Source organism: Ciconia boyciana, chromosome 17 (genome assembly GCF_034638445.1).
Source record: "Ciconia boyciana chromosome 17, ASM3463844v1, whole genome shotgun sequence".
NCBI classification, from domain to species: domain Eukaryota; kingdom Metazoa; phylum Chordata; class Aves; order Ciconiiformes; family Ciconiidae; genus Ciconia; species Ciconia boyciana.
The window spans coordinates 9,666,467-9,683,770 of record NC_132950.1 but is presented as its reverse complement, the minus strand read 5'-3'; the positions used below and the strand labels follow the sequence as shown (position 1 = coordinate 9,683,770).

At 36.0% G+C, this 17,304-nt stretch overlaps 1 protein-coding gene across 11 annotated transcripts in view; it reads right to left on the bottom strand.

Moving 5' to 3' along the window:
- The window catches only part of BRIP1 (BRCA1 interacting DNA helicase 1), a 64,250-nt gene that overhangs the window by 34,746 nt on the left and 12,200 nt on the right, over positions 1-17,304 (bottom strand). For all 11 annotated transcript variants that reach the window (XM_072882379.1, XM_072882382.1, XM_072882373.1 and 8 more), the window contains 6 exons: positions 16,687-16,886; positions 12,838-12,970; positions 12,168-12,319; positions 11,453-11,624; positions 11,199-11,336; positions 10,627-10,788 (listed from right to left, as the gene is read on the bottom strand). In XM_072882379.1, the coding sequence (XP_072738480.1) occupies positions 10,627-10,788; positions 11,199-11,336; positions 11,453-11,624; positions 12,168-12,319; positions 12,838-12,970; positions 16,687-16,886 (957 nt within the window). The remainder of the gene's footprint in view (positions 1-10,626; positions 10,789-11,198; positions 11,337-11,452; positions 11,625-12,167; positions 12,320-12,837; positions 12,971-16,686; positions 16,887-17,304) is intronic.

Sequence of the window (17,304 nt, the reverse complement as noted above, 5' to 3'; positions counted from 1 at the left end):
GTATATTTGTTCATTCTTTGCAGCCAGTAATTCAAATAGATAAGGTGCGACCCAAATCACACCTAGAAATTTCCCCTGAGCCAACAGCACCGAACAGCTACAACACTCGCTCACAACAGCCGTTGTGTACTCAAGGAGTGGTCGTGGGTAAAATGTCTGATTGCAGTAAGTAGTACATACGAACAGCAAACGGCTCCACCGTTCCCACAGTTTCTGCGGGTTTCCACGGAACGAGAAGTCAGAACAGTTCATTCCTTTCATATCACTTCACCCAAATTTCCGTTCACCCAGAATATTCACCTGAGTAACTCTCCTGTTTATTTGGTTAATACGTGGTAAAGGCAGACTCAGTTAACAATGCTGCAATTTCATACTAACAACTTTATGATTTAAGCCATATTTCATAAAAAGATCAGAATTTCCAAATTAGTATCTTCATAGATTCTCATATTAAGGTCAATCACTGAAAAATGTGTTTTAAAAAAGCACAGTAACGTTTCACCTCCGAGACTGAGCTCTAGCAGTAAAAGGGATGGTCATGCTCCCTTCCTTGAGTGTGCAATATCATCTCTTCCCTTGAGCTGTCTCTGACACTTCTCTGACCTCCTGATGAGCCAACTCAGTTCACGAGGCCAGCAGAAAAGTAACCAGGAAAAAAAAAAAAAGGATAAAAACTTTTCCCTTGTTCTGGAGATCTGAATCAGTTGAAACAAAATTCAGAGTAGCACAAGAACCATCACAAGGAAAGGGGGGAGAACCTCACCGTTCAGCAGCAAGCTGCTGGATCATCTCCTCTAACTTCTCTAAGCACATCTAATGTTTGGATTGTCTCTAATTTCCCAGAAACCAGGAAAATTACTCCACAACCAGTAATCTAGGATCCTGTCATACTATTTAAGAAAGAAAACAAATATTGTGCAACTCTTCAGATTGCCAGTTATCATCCCCCAAAGATGAAATTTTATCGTTGATGTAGCCCAACATTTTTCTTGGCCTGCTTTGTGAGTAACACATCTGGATGGTCAAAACTGAAATTAGCCATCAGTAACCAAGCAGTGGGGAAAAACACCCACCCCAAAACCCAAACCCACACAACTCAAGAGGTTAAAAAATTCTAAGTGAAAACATTCTAATAAATCATTATAATAAAACACACATCAGCTTTAAAAGTTTAGGAGAACTTCAATTATTGCTTTGGAACATAATTCAGCACTATTCTGGCTTGCTTATTTCTAGGATATGTTTGCTGTAGCCTCTATAATTACACAAGAAGTGATCTTGCCAGGGTGTGGAGCCTGCCAGCTCCATCTTCAAATTTAGTTTGGCAGAGTAACTTGATTGCACTGATGACCTGAAAGAAGGAGGCCTGCCAACAGAATTTGAGGATAAAGATTATATACCTGGTTATAGAAAAACTCCGATTCTTTTTGCACAAACTTCACTATTCCTTCTGCTACTGTTCTCCTCTATTTGAACCGATACCACCAAAATACTCTTCGGTGTCCGAGGCAGAGAAAAGAGCATTCTGATGCAAGGGTTGAAATCTTCCATCACACAGAGTGATTTTTACATAAGTGTCTTTGCTATGCCCAAGTCAATGGGAAAAAATGGAAACTGTAGACTTCAGAAGTCACATTAAGATTTACAGGAGCTATTGGAGGTCTCAGAAGACACCTCAGATAATGCACACCAAGCCTGAAAATTGTTCTTTTGGATGAATGTGAGGGCCCCCAATAGCTAGAAAGTTTATATTACAGACATTTAAATGTTTAAATGATGGAAAAATAGAGAATAAAACTGAAAGTAGATATTGTATATGATTAATGGGAGCAAAAAACCCCATAAAACATGAAGAAGCTGAGATAAAGATCAGAAAGAAAACTACCAGTGCAGAGTAAGAGTGAAAAAACAAGCAATGAAGAAACAATAGTGGACAACAACTAAAACAAAATTCCATCTACATTTATTAGGTACAAATGTTGAAATGCATAGTTTTTGAGTCATTGGAATTCAGCTTTTTTAGATCACATTTTCCCAAAATTATGCCCCATCAGACAGAAATAATTTTACTAAGATTTTCATCAGCGTAAGGCAAAAGACACAGCTTTAGAATCTGGCAATAAGCCTTTCTTCTCAAAGAAGAAAAAAAACCACAGCCATAGGGTCACTTCAGTGTCATAAGCCCTACCTCAGCCCTCTGCAGTCACCAAAAAAACCTCCAGTGACTTCCAGGGGGCATTGCACAGAGTTGTTAGTGCCAGGAAAGAGACACAGAGTGCTTCTCGCATGTTGTTTAATTACTCTTCCATCATTTTGCTCTACTTTTATTGTTAGGTACTTGCACATAATTTGAGATAGCAAGGATGACAGAATTCTATTCCCTCAAGTATTTTCTTGTTTTTAGGGTTTCTTACATACTGTAATAGCACCGTTGCAGCTGTTTGGCTCAAACAAATAAGGCTTCTGGAGTAAGAGAATGCCTTTCCCTTGAGAGCAGCAAGCAAATGCTGTGCAGAAAGTGAGTATCATTATTAATTTACAATTATTTCGTAACTTACCCCTGATATGCCAGCCTGTTTAAAGGTCTCCTTTCCTTTCATCCCAATGAATGTGATGTTGGACATTAGCTACAGTTACAAGATCTAAAACTAGATGACACATTGAAACATTCTCTTTCCTGTATCATTTTAAAGCTGTAACAGTGTAAATTACATTTTATAACATAAAAAGTATGCAGAAAGTTGATATTTATGTAACTACAAAGAACAAATTTCTGTCATAAAACACACTTGGTGTGAACATCCTGCAAATATTTACACACAGGAGTAAATCTCTTCCTCAAAGTACTCCTGCAGCTGTCAACAGGAATATCAAGGAGAATATTACTCTTGATAAAGCATTTGTCCCTGCATATTATACCTAAATACACCTAACAGAAAAATTTAAGCAATCTTATGGAACCCACCCGACGTTACCAGATAATTGCTCACATAAGCACTCTGCAATCAGTGCAACTGCACCACAGAGCAACCATCTGTGGTGCAAATAACTATTTTCCTATTTAATTTCAAATTCACCTTTTAACTGCGCAAACCTAATGGTTTCCAATTTTTCCTCCATACACATTACAAGCAAAAAGACACTGTGGAATGTTTATCTCTTATCTGGATATTGTCATTTTACTGTCTCAAACTTCTTAAAACAAGCTTTTCGCTAGGGAGGAAATCAGTCAGCATCAGACCTAGTGGGGAAACCCTGCACTTGCTCAATGTCTACAGCTCTTACATAGTTCCAGATGTTCAGAACATTAATAATGCACTAACTCAAAACCTCTTTTTGAAACTTTAGAATGTGCAAATTGCATTAAAACCTCTTTGCCCTCATTAATGGTATTGTTACAATCCCAGTACTCTGGAAAATGTTTTTTGGCATTTGTTTAACTTTGTGATATTGCCATTTACTCATTTTAACAGCCAGTGCTCAAATCTTAATGCTTTTAATAGGCCTGGCTAAACAGACTACCATCTTTTGTAAATTTATTGAAGTAATTTATTAAATAAGTAAAAGTTGTCTAAAAGCAGCATTTTTTTTTATTGATGGCAGAAAAAAATGGGCTTCTTATAATTTATTTACAAAATTGTGTTTCAGGAAAAAGTTTTAGAAATGAAAATATTCTGTTCTTTTTTCAGTGTTATGACCAATTCATTTTCTGCCACTCTGACATAGACTTCTTTAAAAAAACAACTTCTACCAACCTCATACAAATCTCAGTAAGAAAAGGGGTCTGTCTTAAACGAAGAAGAGCCAGACATTCAGAATTAATACTGAAACTGTATCCCTCCCTCAGCCTATCATAGATAGGGGTGGCACATTTATGTCCAGGCCAGAAGACAGTATATTCAAGGACTTGGTCTCACACCCAATGCAGACACACTCCTGCGCAACGGCAGAAGAGTGCAATAGTCAGAGGTTAAACTGAGGTCCCTCCTGTTTATTCCAAATAACTACCTAGACTGAACCTGAAGATTCTCGGCCTGTTTGAAAACAGCACAAGTTAGATCTACTGCCATGCTCTACACTGCTCACAGAGTTAATTAATATCATTAAGGCCTGCTTGCCTGAAGTTGTGTAATACTGCCAAGAATGGTATGTCAACAGAACGGTAAACAGCACTTGTCTGCAACTTTGCTACAGCTTTGGCCGATACCTTGAACATGGAAAGGGGGCCAAGACAATAAACAGAGATGTTCCAGTCCAAACGGATTTGCTGTCACCCAATCCTGTCTGTTCTCACTGAAGAAAACGCGATCAACCAAGAGAACAGGAAAAGGGGATGAGATTGACAGAACTTAAACGCTGAACTAGCAGCTCTTAAAATCATGAGATACATAGAAACGCAAGCGTGAAATTCAGCATTCACTTTTTGCAAGTGACAAAAGTTACTATATATGTATCATTACAACCTTACCCCAAAATTCTCAAGGGAAACAGCAAATGCAATGCAGCATTAATTGGTCTGTACCTACACGTTAATAGTTCTGCCTTCCTAACTAACATAGTACATGGCAATGCCAATTTGATGAAGGGTATTTGTTCATTAGTAGTAGGATTGAGACAGCCAGATGTATTCAAGAGTGGATATTGAATAGTTTGGTCTCAGATTTATCATACACAAAACTTGTGACATGCTTGCTTGCATGGAAAAGTAACAACTAACTGTTGTTAGAGCTGACTGTATTGCAAATATATACCCTTATATTTAAACCTCAAGTTCAACAGCATCTGTGATAAAGTGACCTAAAAATTATTATGTTGTGGTTTTGGTTGCTTTTAAGGTATACCCTTAGTTATGAAAGTGCTACTTCAATAACGGAGAAGTGCTTTCAATTAGCCTTGTAATTCCTGTTTCCTGTTTTACTTTGTCTGTTCTGTTCTTCTTTTCCTCAATTCCAGCTCCCACCAAAGGGCTGGTGAACAGGAGCAAAACTCAAAAACACCCCTTAGTATAGGATGTACGAGAACCTTGTTTAGGATATACCAACTAACCTTTACTTTGTAAGTCCATCTGAAAAAGAGGTCACTCACAAGAAAAGTGCTCTAGGAAACAAATGCCTTAGACCACTCTGTTCCAACATACTATTTGTTAAAGTTACTCTTCAACAACCCTTGGAATCGCTGCAGTACACAGCAGAAGCTCTAGACACTCCAACAATTTTCCAGCAGATATTGTTTAGTTGTAAGAAAGTCTTGCTACTTTTTCATTATTCTCCACTAAACTCTCCTAAAAACATTAATTTGCTGGAAGTTATACATACAAAAAGAATAAGTGTTAATGTAACCTAAGAAAGACTTAAAAATTCTGCATTCATTTTCTTTTCTGATTCTATTATCTGCACTACTTTTGTAATTAACTACCCATTAGAGGTAAAACTCACATAGCACCATAGCTGGAAACCTTAAACACTGTCACCTGCATTTTAAAACAGTAACACAACTGGTATGGAAAAAAAAACAAACCACCCCACGTATCTATTTTACAGACATTTGGATACAAATACTTCATAGAGTACAGCAAATAATTTTTTAAATGTAGATTTAGATCATTCAGCCACTTTAAGAGTTTCACGAGACAGACAACAAGGCAGTTACTATTTCTACCTTTGTAGGCTAGTATTTCTTGAAATTGTCTTCATTTTCCAAGATATTTCCCTCTACAAAACTACTCGATACAGTATAATGCAAAATACACAGCAACACTGTGCAGCTACTGAGTAAAACTGCTATTTGACCTCAAAAGTTAAAGCTTTGTAGAGGAAAGCAGATACAAAAGAAATATGACTAATCTGAATCAATGGAGAACACTACATCTTAAAGGCGTAGGAGAAAAAAGTAGTAAACAAATCTTGGATTCTCAACTGAAGAATACTTATCAGTTCATAAGTTTTACTGAGGAAAACAGGCATTCAAAGCCTTTTGAGCAACTATCTTATTTTAAAAGTTTGAGTTCCAAGTAAACAATTGCTCAACAATTAGCAGATACAAATTAACCAACAATGCCTCACAGAAAAAAAAAAACAACAAACAAAAACCCAAAACACTAACATTAACATTATTGTCCAAAGCTTATTTTGTAAAAAAGCTACTAGAGAAAGGTCAGTTAATTCATCATGATGGATTATCACTAAAATTTATAAACATTAGCATTTTTCTCCTTGCTGGATACCTTGACTTTGATATGACACATATTGAATGAATCATCTAAGATGCAGGCACCAGGCAAGATATATCTTAATGCAGACAGGTCGGCGACATGAACCCTAATGGTCCTTATCTTAATCTTGTTTAAAAGCATCTTAGATTTCTGAGTAATCTTTTCACCTTCTGATATTCTCTTTTATAGAGTGTTTTTGCTGGAGTTGCTACTGATTTTCACATAAATGCATTTTTGTTGCATAGTATCACCAGTTTTAGTAGCCCTAAAAGTGATCTAGGTTTGCAATTTACTAAATGTTAAGATTAAGCTTATTTTTTAAAAAGTTAATGTGCCAGAACTCTGATAACGACAATAAAAATTTTTACATTATTGTAGGTGATCCCGTTCATGAAACACGGCATCACAGCTGGTCATCACATAAACAGACACCTATCAAATGCTGAGGTGCGTATCTGATGCATTGTTTTCTTCTCATCTATATATTTTCCTCCATTGCATTATTAACCTCGGATATTTGCCATACGTATATTTTAAACAGTCACTCTTCAATTAAAATGTTTCTTCAAATACCTGATTAAGATAAAGGCAAGTTTCTCTACTATTGCTTTTTTCATATTCACATCTAGTAATTCCAAATTACACAGAGGTAACAAGGTGGCAGACTTTTCCCACAAAATTGCACTGAGCTCTTTCTGCTACAGCTGCTTTGATTAAAAAAAAAACAAACCAAACAACCAGGGGATGAAGGGGCACAGAGAAAGATAACAGGTGAATTATTTTTAATTCAGATTTTTTTTTTTGCAGTAACAGCAGTTCATACACTAGGTAAAAAGGTCTTTGGAAAGTACCTTCTCAGCCTGACAAAGCATTTTCTTAGAATGATGATCAGGAGAGGATGCAGACTTACAATGTTGTGGACTTTAAATTCTTTACAAAGCAGTTGAATAACATTCTATGGATTATAAATATCTTGTTGTAAGGGGCACTCCAGAGCAAAATATAGACAAGTGACCACTACCTCTTCCTGGCAGCAGACAGCTTCTTCAAAGAAATCTAGAATCTGCCAGGAAATAATCTACCTGAAGAAACGCTAATAGAGAAAAATGCAAGCCATTAATGGATGCTTTTTGCACACGTTAGCACTGGAAGGAGTATTTGACTAAAATTCTAGCTCCTGCAGCAAGGTACTCTACTGACATTTATAACATTCATCTCAGATGGTCTACAAGCAGCATGCAGTCTTCTCATTTTATGATTAGGTTAATGTGGTGGTGACATTTAGAAATTTTACTTGCCCTCTATTTATTTGCACATTGGAAACTTTCTAGTAGGTTGATCTCTCTTCTAGGTGAGTATGAGATATTTTTTCTCTCTATTATACACTTCAGAAGTCTGAAACAAACCATTAAATTTCTGCCAGAGTTTGTTTCTCCAGCTCTAACATGAATACAGGGGTCATCGCTTTCACCAACTATTGGTAGATTACTTCTTTAATGTATACAAAGCAACCTGAAATTCCAGACAACATATAGAGAAATAAATATTACTCATAAAAGCCCCTTACATTCCTTCCAGACTGAGAAGTTCAAATGGTAATATTCATTCCGTTTATGCCATAAGTTTATTTTATTTCCGAGATCGTGTAATGAAGTTCTGAATAACAGGACAAGCAGTAAGGGAACACTGCTTGGGCACTAGCTCTAGGGTCCCAACATCATTCATCACAAACTGTGTCCGGCAGGGTTCTCAACTTCTGCTTCCTGTGGCAGGTGTTACACCTTTCATTCTTTCTACTCCCATAGACTGAGGCCAAAAAGTGTTGATTTATCATTCTTACAACAAAAAATAACATATACCTGTATTTTCTTAAAGTGAACAAAAGTCTATGAAATTCAAAGCGAACAGAAGTGAATGAAAGTGAGGTAAGGTGTTACTTCTGTCTCTAGCATTCTCCTTACATACAAACAAGGGAAGTAACATACAATTCACTACCTCAAATTAATTTTAGTTTTCTGGAAAGCCCATTATTAACTTCATTTACAAAGCAAAATAATTACAGATAATTGTCAAAGAGGTTTTCAGGCAAACAGGTAAAAATGTGCAGCGTGAATGCTGAAAGTGAGGTACTGAAACAGAGCCATCCAAGAAGCAGGGCTTCTGCTGGAGGTGCAAAGCAAAGGCCATCATTGCTGAGCCACAAATTCTTAAAACTAAAAGACAGTGTTGAACTGAAAAATGCATCCATAAGCGTAACCAAACTGAAATCCAATGTACCTGCCTAAATTCAAGCTCCGTCAAATTACATGGATAGATGGTACTCAAAATCCACAGCATTGCCCTCAGCCTTCCAGACATTTAAAAAGACTTTCTTTTTCACTATTCCAAAGTTGAAACTCCATTTCATAAAACAGGTTGAGCCCTCAAAAAATCTGTTTAACTCATAATAGTTAATTTTGTGAGGTACATGACCATGTATATTAATCAGATCTTGATAGCCTTGAACAATGTCTTTAAAAGCTGCAGTTTTTTAAAGAGATGTAGCAATTTCCCCATGAAAATCTCTGAAAATCAGTTTTGAAATGCAAATGTGCAGATAAGCAATATCTGGTATGATGATGAAAGAAAAATACCTTGTTTTCCCTCTACTAATATGCTTATGCTTACATTATTCTGTGTTTTCAACATATTAATCTCAGACTTAAAGGCAACCCAATCCAGAATAAAAGAAGTAGAATGAAAAAGGGCATCCATAGAAAAATATTGGCAATGTGATTTTAAAATACCATCCTTCAATTGTCTGCAATTTATATTTATCAATACTTTCGCTAGGATCATGGAAGGGTTCCCACAAAGAAAAAAAAAAAAAAACCAAACCAAAAACCCACTCAACATGTTTAGCTAGGTGACCTTTCAGTAAAACATAAGGGCAGTGAGAGGGGGAAGGGTCCCAGAGCTGTCCAGCAATCTCTTTCCTTCTTTATTAAATGTCATTATAAAGTCTCTCTATACTTTCAGATTACTATTCTCGTTAAAACTTTCATAAATATTTGTCAGGTCTGTATACATAAGATCAACTATCACATACTGTTCAACATTATACATTAGTAAAAGAATAATGAGGATAGTGAAAACTGAAATATGCTCCCATTTTAATTCTTAAATAAATTGAATGCAAAATTTATTTTCAGATCGTTAACTTTGCATATAAGTACAGAGTTTTCTGAGCTAAGCTAAATAACTTTATAGTCAGTAATCTGCTTTTTTCAATGACTGTACATTACCTGGTCTAATGTGGTCACCTAATGGTTACTGACAGTAATTGCACTGATGACTGCAATTCTTTATAGACACTCAGTGAAGAACACACCCTCGCTTTGCAGCCTCTTCGGTTAAATACCAAAACTAACATGAAGGTTTTGTAAAAAAGAAGAAATTGTTTTTATTTCATTTTTAAAAATATTCTCTGTTAAGGAACCTTAGAGATGAGGGAAATGGTCTGAAACCTTTCTTTCCATTATGCTGGGGTTTTTGTTCATTTGGCAGGATTTTCAGTTTCATTTTTTTTGAGAGGTTTTTGTTTTGTTTGTTGAGAGGGTTTTTTAATGTCATAAATGATGGCTTAAAATGAAAAAAGTCACACTCTTGCAAGCATTACAAGAAAAATGGGCATGAATTACAGAATTATACTGCAGGTTTATATTCCTATTCCTCAGAGCTGACCATAAATAACAGTAAGAACTAATAGAGAAGAAAGCAGAACTACTGTGAGGTACAGATTAACCATAATTAGATATTTGTTGCCAGTGAAATTAGATATTGCATAGTTTGAAAATGAGAAATTTGATTCCTTTCAGCCAATGCCAGTGAGCAATTCCCCCCCTCCAACTCAAGAAAAATATACTAGAATCTCCAACGCAGTGAAATGGAAAAAGAAACAAGGAAAGAATAAATTAACTGGAAGAATACTGCATTCAAATAGCACACAAAGAACATGCAAAAGCATTCTTCCTGATGAGTGATACACATAAAGTTTCCTTTCATGATGTGTGCCTACACGGAGGAGACTTTTTCTTAAAAAAATTATTTCAAAACATTCAGGGAAAATTTCAGAAAAAACTGCAGATCAGTCTGGATTTATTTTTTGGTAAAACTAATCGAAACAGTTGTACTCTAAGATACGGACATCTGTTGAAAACAAATAAGAACATGTTCTTTCATGAAAACAAACTTGTACGCCAGCCAATATAACATCCAAGAAATTACAACAGAATATAATTACAATGTGTTATTACAATACATTTATTTTATCAACATTTATATATGTGGATGCATAAAGCAAAAGATTACACAGTACACTTTCAAGTAGAGCGTGTGTGTTTTTAGAGGAAGAATATGAATTAAGATTTCCTTACCTTATAGGATGGCAAAAAGCACAAAATTCCTTTGCCAACTGTTTGACACACTGAAAGCAGAAGCGCTCCCACCTCATCTTGGAACTCAAAGGTCTCCGTATGCTGGAACGTGGCGCACAACTTCCGACCGTTAGGGCCTGCTCCAATGGTGCCAACCCAAACCTGGTGTATTGCATATTAAAAAAGTTAATTCTAAAATATGTGACACAAACTGTATTAAGTTACATTAGGTTAAATAATGACATTTTAAGTGTGAAGGAAAATATTGAGCTATTTCTAAACAAGTTAATTCCAGTACTTAAAAACAGAAGAGAAAGTGCAATAACTGGTATAAGGTTATTACCAAAATAGCATGACTTCAACTTTTCCAGGGGAGTATGTGTCTAAAAATTGCCCCTTTTTTCATTTGAAAGTGTACTTTACAATTGCATTAGTCCAAGCAGTAGTCTGTTCTGTACATTGCTTTTTACTTACGCAATGGGTTTGTCATCATTTTTCTTTGCAGGTTATTGTTTCTTTTACAGTGGCCAGCATTACACCTCAGGAGAGGGTACAACGATGCAAAAGTTTACCTGTGAGTTCCGAATAACGTGATTTGCCTCCAACTGAATAGAGAACTTCACACCAAGCTCTGAAGAAAATGAATCCATTGGAGAGAGCGTACCAGATGTCAGAACAATTGTTCTAACATCACTTAAGTCTGAAAAGGCCTACGTTGGAGAAAGAAAAGAAGGAATTTAGAAAGTCAATAGAATCACTTTAAGGTCTTATATGTATTTGTTATCGCTCAAATTACTTAAGGCCTTCTACTTCCCACTCAGCTTACCACGGCAGGATTCAAGCACCAAAAATTAAGCATGCGGACTACAGTTTTCTGCCGCAAACCCCTTTTATGCTTGGGCCGTGTAAAGAAGGCACTTGTATCTGAAACGTCAAGTTGGTCTTCATTCATCCAAGTGTAAGTTTGTTGTAGAGCAACTCTGTAGTCATCTGCATACCTATATAAGGATATATAAATATCAATTAAAACTACAATTAAGCAATCAAACTGTACGCATTAAGCTCATGCAAAGCAAAGATAGTGTGGCTACAATGAATTTACAATTTAAGTGTAAGAATACTATACTTTTAGAAAACACAGTGAAACTTTATAATAATGAATATTTAAAAATTAGGTTTCAATCAGAAATTTTTAGTAACTGCTAGCATTAGTAGTCAAGATAACAAGACAGTCAAATGATAAGTGCTATGTAGAAAAACAACACTCATGCATATTTAACTTGGCAACACATCAAGAAAATTTACACCTAACCTTCAAATAAATTTCTTCAATACTGGAATTCATTTACGAATAAAAAAAAATAATTTGGTAGTATTTAAATTCTTTCCACATAAATAGATTTTCCAAAGCTTTCTGAAATTTTATTTTTGCTTAAAAGCCAGACACCATAACTGAGATGTTGCACAAATGGAAGAGGCATTTTGCCAAAGCAGCTGAATTAAACACAACCACACAGCTCAGGCTATGTATTTGCACTGACCTGCTATTATCTTTAAAAAGACATAAAAGAACCATGAATAACCCTTTCAGCACAATCTGAGTGGCAGGGCTCACAATTGGTATCTCAGTAAGTTCCTCTCTACCGAGCACTGATATTTTTTCTTCTTTTTCCAGGACAGTAGCAAGATGTTTCTACAAGAGGCAAACAAATTCCACATTAACAACATTCTAAGTATCTTCTCAAAACCGAAGCTAATACAGATACAAGACTATCAGCACGCTGTTTTAAAAGCTCACCTAAGATACCTATGAAGTTAGACTGAAGACAGAACTGGACAGGAAAAGTAACAATGCTTTTAACATATTTGGCTTACACAGAAAGGAGGGATAAACTTGAAAATAGGGTAAATAGATTTCAACAGTCAATAAAAATGCAGATGGATAGAACAGGCAAAACTATCACTGACTCAATGGTTCCACTTAAATAATTGTACATGATCAATTACACCCTTTAAAACATTGATTCACCACAAATTCCAGTAGCTCAAGTGGATTACTCCTGGTTTTCATCAGGTATCATTTTCAGATAGCTTTTCAATATTGCAGTAAATTAAAAGATGCGTTAGCATTTAACTTATGTACTTTTTAAGATGTTTAACAACATCGATATTATGCACGCTGGTACTCATTTATATAGCATATAACATTACCTGTAAAATGGGAAAAGTAATACCCGTTATTCCCATTTTGTGCAATATGGTGAGCATTTCTTTTCCATTCCAAACCTTACAGGAAGTTTCATACCCTCTTTCTACTAATTGGCTAGAGCTCTCCTGTAACCAGCTGTAAAAAGAGAAAAATCAGATATAACTTCTGCATTAATTTTAGAGATACTTTGCAGGTACAAACTAAACCTCAAAAATTGCACCAGACTTCTATGATGATGATAAATATTTTACTACATCTAAGTAGAGAGATTCTGCTTTTCCTTATGCCAGTTTTTCACTGTTGAACTAACTTCTACGGAACTGCTCTTGATGCAGCTCAAGCGAGAAGAAAATTTGTCCCTGTATGTTTATATTTTATCATCATATAATATCTTTACAATAAAGGAAAAGGATTAAAATATAATCTGCTCTTATGATATAACATGTCAGGCTCATTTAAGACAGATCTCTGCTGTACTTCCAAAGCCACTCATTATTACTCTAACTGATGCAAGTTGGTTTATCATCCCTGTCAGTTGCAGGCTTTCCTGTTAAGGATGAATCTTGAGGCATGAAATGAGTACTTTTAATATTTATACACAGTAAGGGAAAGTGGGGCAATAAAAAGTGCCTATTTAAACCTACCTACAGGTATTTTTAACTCTGCTACAATTTGAAAATTAAGCAGAATTCTAATTGTATGTACAATGCAAAATGTGATAGGCCTTTCTAAAAACATGAGCTACACATGCAGATATCTCATCTGTGTCAGAGCTAAAATTTTCTCTAACTGAATGTGTCTTCCATCATCCCGGTAGTATTACAAGACCTTCCCTCCGTCCAGAAAAGCAGGCAGGCTTCCTGCCTCCCAGGAAATGCCGAAGCTGTCCATTTCATCAACCAGCAGGAGGCATCAGAAAGACAGCTGTCATTTCTACAACAGTTCAAAATATTTACCTGTAAAATCAGTTAATCATTATCAACTAAAGCAACAAGGCTTAGTGACTTTTTCCATTCCAGATTTCCTGTCCTGTCACTGCAAATAATCTGACCAATGGAACAATTAAAAAAACCCTTTCCTTTTGCCAGGTTAAATGCAAACAAAACCCCATAAATACTACCATAACGATCACTTCTTTGGCTATACATTTGCTTTATCTTATTAAGGAATGATGATCACTAACACAGGCAGAACTTCTCCAGTGTAGTACTCTGCCCCATTTCTTCAAATGCAACATCAGAAAGACTTGGAACTAAAATTAGGAAAAGGCCACTATGACAGAAATTAAACAGATTTACAACAGATAAAACATTTCAGGAAATGTGAAAATTCTGTTTCCCTGTTATGAACTTCAAACACCATCACATATACTTTTGAAATGGTCACACTATAAATGCAAATACAAACTTAACACGACGATCTTCCTAATACTAAAATATCACAAAAAAGCAAATTCTAGAATAAATTCCATCAATTAAATCTAATGTTAAAGCATTTACTTGAAATACCTGTTAATTTATTTTTAGAGTAAAGCAGTAAGCATAAATAAAATTAGCTTGATTCCCACAAAGATATCTATGGTTTTAAAGTAAAAATTGGTGTACGCAATATTTTCAGGAAAAGATTTAACAAATGTTACAAACATGCCTTCAATTCAAGAAGGTATATTTGCTCCTTCCCTCCCTACCAGAAAATCCCATTGTTGATACAGCTTACTCCATTGAACAAAGTAATTTGGCCTGGTAAATCTGCATCTCATCAGAAAAGCTTGCCAGTATACCTCTACTGGTCTATCTTCAAATTCCTCAGAAAGGTCATTTTAGCACCTCTGTGGCACTAAGCCCATGCTTAAGTGCTTTCTGGAATGAGGGCCCAGGATGTTTATAACCAAAGTAAGATTTTTTCTAATTACCCACGCATCTGGCAAAGCCATAGATTCATAGAATATCTCAAGTTGGAAGTGACCTATAAGGACCATCGAGTCCAACTCCTTGCTCCTCGCAGGACTACCTACAACTAAACCATGTCACTATGCAACAGCATTTTACCAATTACTGGCTATTTACACCCAGTCGTCTGCTTTCCAGCAACTGCTTTTCATGCTGCTGGCAGATTTGCCAAGACAATCAATCTTAGTTTTTCTGATAAGGTTAAAAAGCTTGAGGCAATCAAATCTCCAGCCATGCTGTTCTCATCTTTTACTAAAATTTAACATTTGAAATATCCAAGGTAGGAGAATTAGCTTCTGCAAAAAAGAAAAACAGAAGTCACTTGTCTCTGTGACACATAAACATTAACTCTCAGAATAGAGAAAGGATCGGAAAAATGGTGAACTACGTGCTGTAGCGTACTCCAAAGTCTACTTCACCAACCACTAATGCAACAAAATGACGATTTGACCTGCACTGAATCAGAGTTCAGTTAACTTCAAAGCCACTTGTATCATTATTCACTTTTATTCTGCTGACTTTGTTGTTCAAGGTTTCATTAGCAATGCATTTCTGAACTCTTTCAGTCCCTGGATCCCTCAAAAGAAAGGTTCAAAAATTAAGGGCTACAGAGCTGAATTCCAGATTCTCTAGTGGTGACACTCTTCTGACACTGTTTCAACTTTCTCATGTTCCCACTCCAACGAAGAGACTTGTGTCCTTGACCCCTTGTTTCTTTCCCTCCTTACTGAGCTTCTGCCCCTGGTCCATTTGCTTTTGTTGTATCCCCTCTCATGATTTTCAGCTTCTGCTCAGGTCTTCCCCTTCCAATTCTGTTTCCATAGTTTCTGGGTTTTACCTTCTTTTTTGCTCTTACTACCTTTCCCTCTATGGGTACAGAAAGAAGCAGAGAAGAGGAGAAAATTTTCTGCTTTTTCAGCTTCTTTCTGCCTTACTGATCAACTCTTGCTTTCAAAACCACTCCCTCAATCATCCATATTTCTCTACCCACTGAACTCCACAATCCTTGTGTCCTAACAAGGCAGGTACTAACAGATTCGGCACATCCTTGATTTCAATTTCAGTACAAAAGGAAATCATTAAAACCACATTCTACTGACATAGTCCAGGGAGAAAGAATGATCAGTAGTTCTGTCTGGACAACTTTTGCCTGAGAATAATCAGAAATTCAAAGAGGATAGTGCATGCTCTGTTCAAAGAGTTTGCTACCTGAATTCTCAGAAGAGACTTGTTGAAGTCTTTAGAGAATTTGCACGTACCCCAATTTTTCAGACCCTTATATCTCTTTGCTCAAGTTCAAGTTTTGCAGGGAAAACAAAGGGCACGACTGATAAATTCACTTTCAACTACGAAGAATCTGTTCCAAATAGATTCCAATCAGATTCCAATCTGATTCCAAGAACAGATTCCAACCTGTTCCAAATGCTTCCTGTCCAAGGTTCTGAAAGCATTTTATAAATGCTTATAATTAATGCTTTAGTGAACTAATGCTTTTTAGTGAACTAATTAATGCTTTCACAAAATAATGCTATTACTATTTGTCAAACAGAAGCATGTGAAAGATAAAAATTATTTATCTTAGGTAAAATTTTCATACAGAACTTCACAAACTAGGACAGTGAGCCCCATAAAGATCAACACATCTTTCAAGAGCATAACATACTTTTCAAAACAGAATTTCAAGGCCTCCCTTTAAGACAAATGTATTTTTTTTAAATAGATCAAACCCCTCTGGATTCCTCAAATGAACAAAAATCAGGTGACTGCATAGTTTGAAGTACACCTCTGTTGCATTTTATCTGATGCAACATAGTAACCAGTAAATTGCATCAGCAAAAGGCATCTAAATATAATTTTTTAAAATATTAACTGAAATAATGGAATTAGAAAGATCTGCCTTACTTTGTCAAAGAGTAGCACACAGCCCGTAGGGGCTCATGATTCTTCTGCCTGATGTTGTTATTGACCATGAAATCTAGCTCTTCTCGAGCAGCTCTTAGTTGACTTTCTGTAACACTGTAGCTCACTGACTCCCGAGCACAGTCCTCAATATTATGGGCTTCATCTAAAATGACTACTTGGCCTTTTAGGTTAATTTCCATCTAAAAAAAAAAATTATTATCTAGTAAAACAGAGTGAAAGACATTAACGAGAAACAGCAGCTAACAGGATCCTGTTAAAAAAGTGCATATTCTGCATCAAGGTGTAAGCAACAGAGAGTTTTCAGCTTTTTGATCCAATTTCTGTAACCTAGAAAATAACGGGGGGGGGGGGGGGGGGGGGGGAAGCACCTTATCTCAGCCTGGATTAATATAATCTGAACCTACTACACTCTCCATAAACTAAACAATTGTGAAGTTCGCAAGGGTTTCTTTTCCACTGATTGAACAAACAAAACAAAACACCACAAACAAATGTGACTGATCACCTAGAGTAAGAGACCAGTGGAAGCATTACTTGGAATACAGAAATGCTTGGGGGGGGCGGAATCTTTAAGCCCGGAGTTATTTTGTAGATAAT